Source organism: Setaria italica, chromosome IX (assembly GCF_000263155.2).
Source record: "Setaria italica strain Yugu1 chromosome IX, Setaria_italica_v2.0, whole genome shotgun sequence".
In the NCBI taxonomy this organism is placed as follows: domain Eukaryota; kingdom Viridiplantae; phylum Streptophyta; class Magnoliopsida; order Poales; family Poaceae; genus Setaria; species Setaria italica.
This window is the reverse complement of record NC_028458.1, coordinates 35635898-35642269: the sequence shown is the minus strand read 5'-3', so window position 1 is coordinate 35642269 and position 6372 is coordinate 35635898. Positions and strand designations below refer to the sequence as shown.

The window sequence follows — 6372 nt, the reverse complement described above, 5'->3', positions numbered from 1 at the left end:
CAAGATTTGGAAGCTTCAAATAAAAGATTCATTGAGGCATTTCAATTGAAATTTGTTTCCTAAGCTTGTTTGTTTCACGACATCTAGTTATTATGTTGGGATTCCCATGTCCCAAAATATCTCCATACTATTTTTCTAAATTTTTGGAGGTGTTTGAATATTTCCCCGCGTTCATTTTTTACTTTATTTAAATTAAAAAAATGCTGCCATGTCAACCCTAAACCACACTGGGACAAAATTAGGTAGAAATTGAAAGTTAAGCACGCAAACTAAATGGTATTGAAGTTAAAAGGTCAAAATTAGACAAACTGGAGAGTCGAGGAGAGAAATATGACCTTGTTCTTTTACATTTGGAAAACTGAAGTATTTTTTTATAGGTGAAAAACTGAAGTTAGCACCCAAACTAAACGGTATTGAAGTTAAAAAGGTCAAAATTAGACAAACTGGAGAGTCGAGTCGAGGAGCGAAATATGAACTTGTTCCTTTTACATTTGGAAAACTGAATTTTTTTTGAGAGGTGGAAAACTGAAATTAGTAATGCGATTGATGTACTACGAAGTTTTCAGAACAACATTGCAAAGGCCACTGTTTTTATCGACCAATTGTTTTGATTGTACAACCTTTATGTCCATTATTCATCAAAAGAAAAAACACTATGCCCACTGGTTCCTGAAAGAGCAGATCTAGACATAAACTTGCATTGGGTGAGTCGGGATCTGGTGAAAAGTTCGAACTTCAAACGGTTGCATGATTGCCATTATGCTAACTGACCTGCTTTGGTTCAAAACCAGAGGGAATATGAGCACTGCTGCATGGTTATGAACTTGTGATTGATCCGTTGGCTGCAGATGCAAAATCAAGGATGAACGGAAGGTTCTTACATAGAAAGTTAGAATCACAGAAAACAAGGAACGAAAATGGAAGGTTTGAGTATTCCCCTGTAATACCCTGTGTTTGGAATGATCTAATAAGCAATCTTGGACAACTAATGGAGATTATGAACATGTGATGAGATCATTTGGGACTTGGTCAACTTGATTTGAAAATGGTCAAACTAAGGGCAAATTTCAAAAATTCAAAATCAAATATGAAAAAAGGCCAGATATCAGGAATGAGGATTTGAATGTGCTTGACATGATGGAATCAAGCTAGGGAAAAATTTTGGATCATAAGCCACTCAAAAAGATAATATGATGATAAAAAACCGATAGCAATCTTAGGAGTTGGTAATGTGATGAAGATCCATAATACTAAATCTCATACCCAAAAATAAGTTCTTGTGTGTAACTAAAAAATAATGATCCAATATACTCTTCAATCATATAATCAAACATACCAGACTCCTGTATGTAGTTTTTACATTTACATATATGCAGATGCAACATAGGAGCATGCTCTTCAATGATTAGCGCGCCAGTCACTGGGCGAGGTACAAACTACTAGATCACTAAATTGCATCCCTCTGTCCTATTCCTTCTTATACAAACTCAAACGGGATGTCAACTGCATCTATTCCAGAACTTGCATCTTTTGAACTCAAACAAATGCTCCATAAGCTTCAGAAGGTAAGGCCTATCACCATTCCCCCACCAACTAACCAGGGCACTTCAAGTGCCTACTGAACTTTCTTTGATTTTGGAACAGAGGACGCCAACTCTTTACTTGATGATCTGATGATGAAAAGGACGGTCTCCACCAGCATGCCACCGACTACTCCTAAGATACCTCCAGCAGCATTCTGAAAAACCATAGCAAGGTTCACTGTGTGAGGTATGATCCTAGCACAGGATAAGGCAGACACATTTGCAGCTCCAGATGAATTTGGCCTTTCCAATCCAATGTACAAGGCAACCTCCCCAGTCAATTGAGTTGTGGTAAGTAAGAAATACAAATCTTTCATCCAAATAACAGTGAGAAATACAAATCCATAACCACATTTTCCACAGCCCTACAGTCTACAGATAGCATCAGGGTTCACAAAACAAGAGGCACACTGTAGGATTATGACTTGGTACCAGATACAGTGTTCTTATGGACTTACCAGTACAGGGCTATTGTTGAACAGAGCTTTGAACATGGCAAATCCAACCAAATAACCTGTAAACATTATAACAACAACATGCAGACCTGAAAAAAGAAGAGATGTTACATCAAACATTGAAAACCATACAAAAATTTCCTAGCCGAAGCTCAAAGTAGACTGTACGGCATACTACAAGGACAAGCGCACTGATTGAAAAAAATATATTGACAATGAATTTGCACACAGAAACAATAAGTTTGGCTCAATTTTAGGGCATATGAATTTATCATTCATGATGCACTGGGTTGCTATAGCCAAACAAAGGAACAATTAAATATCATTGTGCTTCAAAATATTGTAAGTAGAACAAAATTGTTACTTTTAGTGAAAAGTGGTTGATGCCTATGGCTCTATCAAGACTAATTCTAGAAATGCAAAGCAAACTATGGTTTTTTAGGTGAAATAACTAATTTGAAGTGGCCAACTATATCCATCAGTATGGGTTTGCATAGTAGACTAGTAGTACATTTTAATCAAGAACGCATTTGTATGATTTCACTACAATTGACATGCATAGTTGTTCTCAGATGATGTAGGCTTTTGTTTACCACTAGTGTATTAATTTTTCTTGAAAACTTGATTACAAGTTTCACCTGCACTTGTTTAAACTTTAAATGTCCATTTTTCCACAATGGCCATACCGGGATACCATTAGTGAGATAAAGGAATGACAGTTCCCACAATGACCAACGATAAACAGAAAATAAAAGAACATTGGGTTAACAAACTACAGCAGTTCAGCCTTAGCTAATTGCATTATAGATAACCAAATGTTCATGTGAAAATAGGACAGTTGGCAGGTACCGAATCCGATCTGATCCTTGTAGGATGAGAAGGGCTCGGGGCTGTCGTCCCTGCTGGGCGGCGCGACGTCCCTGACGAGCTCGGCGTACTCCTTCCTCTCCTGCATCTCCCGGAGCTTCTCCAGCCTAGCCTTGAGCTCATCGCTCTGCAACCCAAACGCGTGGCAAACCTAGCCGAATCAGAACCAGAAATCATCATGAAGGATTGAGAGACCGAGAGAGGACCTTCTCGCGAGGCTTGGGGCTGGGAAGAACGAATTCGGCGCCCCGGAGGAGGCTTCGGAGGGGCGGGCGGGCGTCTGGCGAGGCGGCGCACCAGATGGCGCGGAGGGAGCGGTAGGGGACGTCGGGCTCCGAGGAGAGCGCGGACGCGAGCTCCCGGAGGTCGGCGTCGAGGTCTCCCGAGGCGGCGGTGGAGGAGAGGAAGGAGCGGACGGGATCGGTTGCGGCGACGGCGAGGCCCGGCGCGGCGGTGGTCGTCGCCATGGCTGTGCAGGCTGCAGCTGTGAGAGCTGCTTGGCTTGTTGGTCTGGGCTTGCGTTGCAGCTCAATTTTAGTTGCTGTCATCTCCACAAAGAGTTAGTAGTTGGGCCTGGGCCGGACGGAGTTTAAATCTCTTGTCGGCCCGTTTAGGGCGTTCGGTTGGTCCGGGATCGTTGCGGACTTGCGGTAATCCCAAGACAATCTTTTTTTTTCGAATCAATACAAGCTTTTTATAAAATGATTATTAAGCTCATGCAAAGCAGGCAGACTGGCGCGCGCAGCATCTAGAAGCATTATGTAGCTGAGGAGAGGATGCAGTTGAAGTAGCTGATGAAGGGAGAGAAGAGAGCAAGGAAAGCATGGGACACTAGCTCATTGCAACCAACTATAGTGAGTGAATAGTGATGCAGTAGGCAGGCAGCTGGGAGAAAAGCGAGGATGTGGATGTCGGTTTGACTATTGCTTTCCAACATTTATGGCCTGATGAGCTAGCAGGCAGCTTGGCAACGGACAACAGCATAACATGCATACAGGAGGAGCCTCTGGGTGGATCATCTCTATCCGATGTCATCTCCTGTATCTTGTTGATCACCAGCCAGTGGACAACCAACCAGCCGGTGCACAGTGAGTTCGTCGTGAACTCGTGATAAACATAAGAGGTGGATGGTGGATGGAGACCAACATAAGAGGTGGTAAAACATAAGGTTTATCAACATAAGAGGTGGATGGATCTAGATTTGTCATGATAAAACAATGTGAACTCCCATCGTGAGAGGCTATGCGGAAAAGTGAACCACGACAAGTCTAGATCCATGTTGGTCTCCTCTACTGTGTGCCAGTAGCACCGGGATCGATGGTGGAGGTATAAACATTCTGCTCGGTTGTGCTACTTGCGGCTGCAGCTGCAGCCAACCACAAGTAGCACAACGGAGCATGCTGATTGTTGATGATTGGCGCCTTCTCTGAATCTATCATTTTAATATTCTCCTCAATGGCTTCACTCCTATGGCAACCACCTTGATGTGACTAGAGAGAGATGCCCGAGTGTGGTATCCACCTCCGACATTTGGATAGAGGGGTAAATAGGTGATGGTAGCGGAATCAAGGGTAAGGAGCGCTCAAATGGTAAGGAGCCACGGAGTGATGGGGTGTGGAATTACCTATTGTGGATGTGTGGTGGAGGCGACGTCCAACGTGTGAGTTGGGATAGCGTGTTTCTCATGATTACTGCTCGCTCCCACTACTAAAAAACGATTTGTAGGAGCGTTTTATTTTTTTCTAGGAGCAGGTGAAATTACCACCCGCACCTACAAAAGAAGCAGGATTATTGTAGCAACTGACTCATCCCTGAAAAAAAACTTGCAGGGGTGGATCACGGGATGACCCGCCCATAGAAATAGGGGCTATTTCCAGAGGCAGGCGATGGGGTGACCCTAGAAACCACCATTTTCAGAGATGGGTCAGCCCATCACCTGTCTCTCAAAATGGGAACCATTTAGGAGCGGGTGATGGCATCACCTGCTCCCGAAAATGATTCTCAAGGGTGGGTGATGACATGGCTCACCCCTAGAAATGGTTTCGTGGAAATAAATTCATAACTTTTTCATATGACCTCGAACAAAGAAAAATTTTATATCAAAATTGTATAGCTCGACGAAGCCTAAAACTTTGTAGTTGAAAACTTTTTTGATTTGAGATTGTTTATTACTCCAACATGTCATTCTAAGTTCTCTAGCTTTGAAATCTAAAACTTTTGAAGTTTCAAATGACTTCGGCTATACATAAGCTCTACATCAAACTTGTAGAGCTCGATGAGATCTAAAATTTTTAAGTTGACAAGTTTTCAATTTAAGATTATTTAGTAATTCAAAATATCATTATAAGTTCTCTAGTTTTGAAATCTAAAATTTTTGAATTTTCAAATGACTTCGGCTATAGAGAAGATCTACATCAAAATTGTAGAGCTCTATATGAAAGTTGTAGCACACAATAAGGTCTAAATGGATATGAGTATATATAAATAAATGAGTATATGTGTGAGTATATGTTAATGTATAAGTATATGTGTGAGTACATGTGAATGAGTTTGATAGATGTATTTTTTGAATATAAATTTTTTTATATCATCTCGGATGAATACAAATTTTATATCAAAATTGTAGAGCTCGACGAAATATAAAACCTTGTAGTTGAAAACTTCTTCATTTGAAATCGTTTAATAATTCAAAAGGTCATTCTAAGCTCTCTAATTTTAAAATCTTGAATTTTAAAATTTTTCAAATGACCTCGGATGCATACAAGATCTATATCAAAGTGGTAGTGCTTAACGAGATCTAAAATTTTGTAGTTTACAAGTTTTTCATTTGAGATCATTTAGTGTTCACAAATATACATTTGATGTTAAAGATGAGAAGGATTAATTTTAAAGGTTGTATTTTTTTAATACAAATTTTTGTATACGATCTCGGATGAATATAAATTTTATATCAAAATTGTACAACTCGATGAGATTTTAAACTTTATAGTTGACAACTTTTTTTATTAAAATCGTTAGTGGTCCAAAAATATGTTATAAATTCACAAAGAAACACATCTCCAGCCACATCATCGATCCACAACTTCCAAACCAAGCATTTCTATTAGCTCACACCTTCCCTCTCAACATTATCTCCTCCCAGTCCCACTGCCACCATCGTCCGCTCCACCCCCTCCCCCCCCCCTCGTGTTGCAACCGAGGCATAGCGGCGGCAGCCCGGCCTCCCCGACCTCCCCGGTCGGAGGCGGCGCACGGGGCTGAGTGCGGCCTCCACGGCCGGAGGCGACGCATGGCTCCTCGGTGGGGGTGCGGCTAATCGGCGGCATGTGGCTCCCTGGCTGGCTAGCGGGGGCGCGGGGCCAAGGCACGGCGGGACGGCCTCCAGCGAACGCGGCGGCGGTGCGTGGCTCCACCTAGGGGCTGCTGGCAACTCTTTTTTATTTTTTTAATTGATTACGTGGGGCGAG

At 42.0% G+C, this 6372-nt stretch overlaps 1 protein-coding gene across 1 annotated transcript; it reads right to left on the bottom strand.

Annotated features, from left to right (window-relative positions):
• Positions 1 to 1282: 1282 nt before the first annotated feature.
• LOC101766491 lies at positions 1283 to 3431 on the bottom strand. Its single transcript, XM_004983488.4, has 4 exons — positions 3112 to 3431; positions 2888 to 3032; positions 2042 to 2127; positions 1283 to 1738 (listed from the first exon to the last, which is right to left on the bottom strand). Exons 1-4 carry the CDS (start codon positions 3370 to 3372, stop codon positions 1616 to 1618), a joined length of 615 nt encoding a protein of 204 aa, XP_004983545.2. The 5' UTR covers positions 3373 to 3431; the 3' UTR covers positions 1283 to 1615.
• Between the last annotated feature and the right edge of the window lie 2941 nt (positions 3432 to 6372).

What these genes read in the sequence shown, in the direction of transcription:
- LOC101766491 (XM_004983488.4), bottom strand. Translation starts at nt 3,372, where the DNA reads ATGGCGACGACCACCGCCGCGCCGGGCCTCGCCGTCGCCGCAACCGAT. An exon ending in CAAGGATCAGATCGGATTCG is followed by an intron (nt 2,128 to 2,887) that starts GTACCTGCCAAC and finishes TTCTTTTTTCAG; the next exon opens with GTCTGCATGTTGTTGTTATA. An exon ending in TCAACAATAGCCCTGTACTG is followed by an intron (nt 1,739 to 2,041) that starts GTAAGTCCATAA and finishes ATGGTTTTTCAG; the next exon opens with AATGCTGCTGGAGGTATCTT.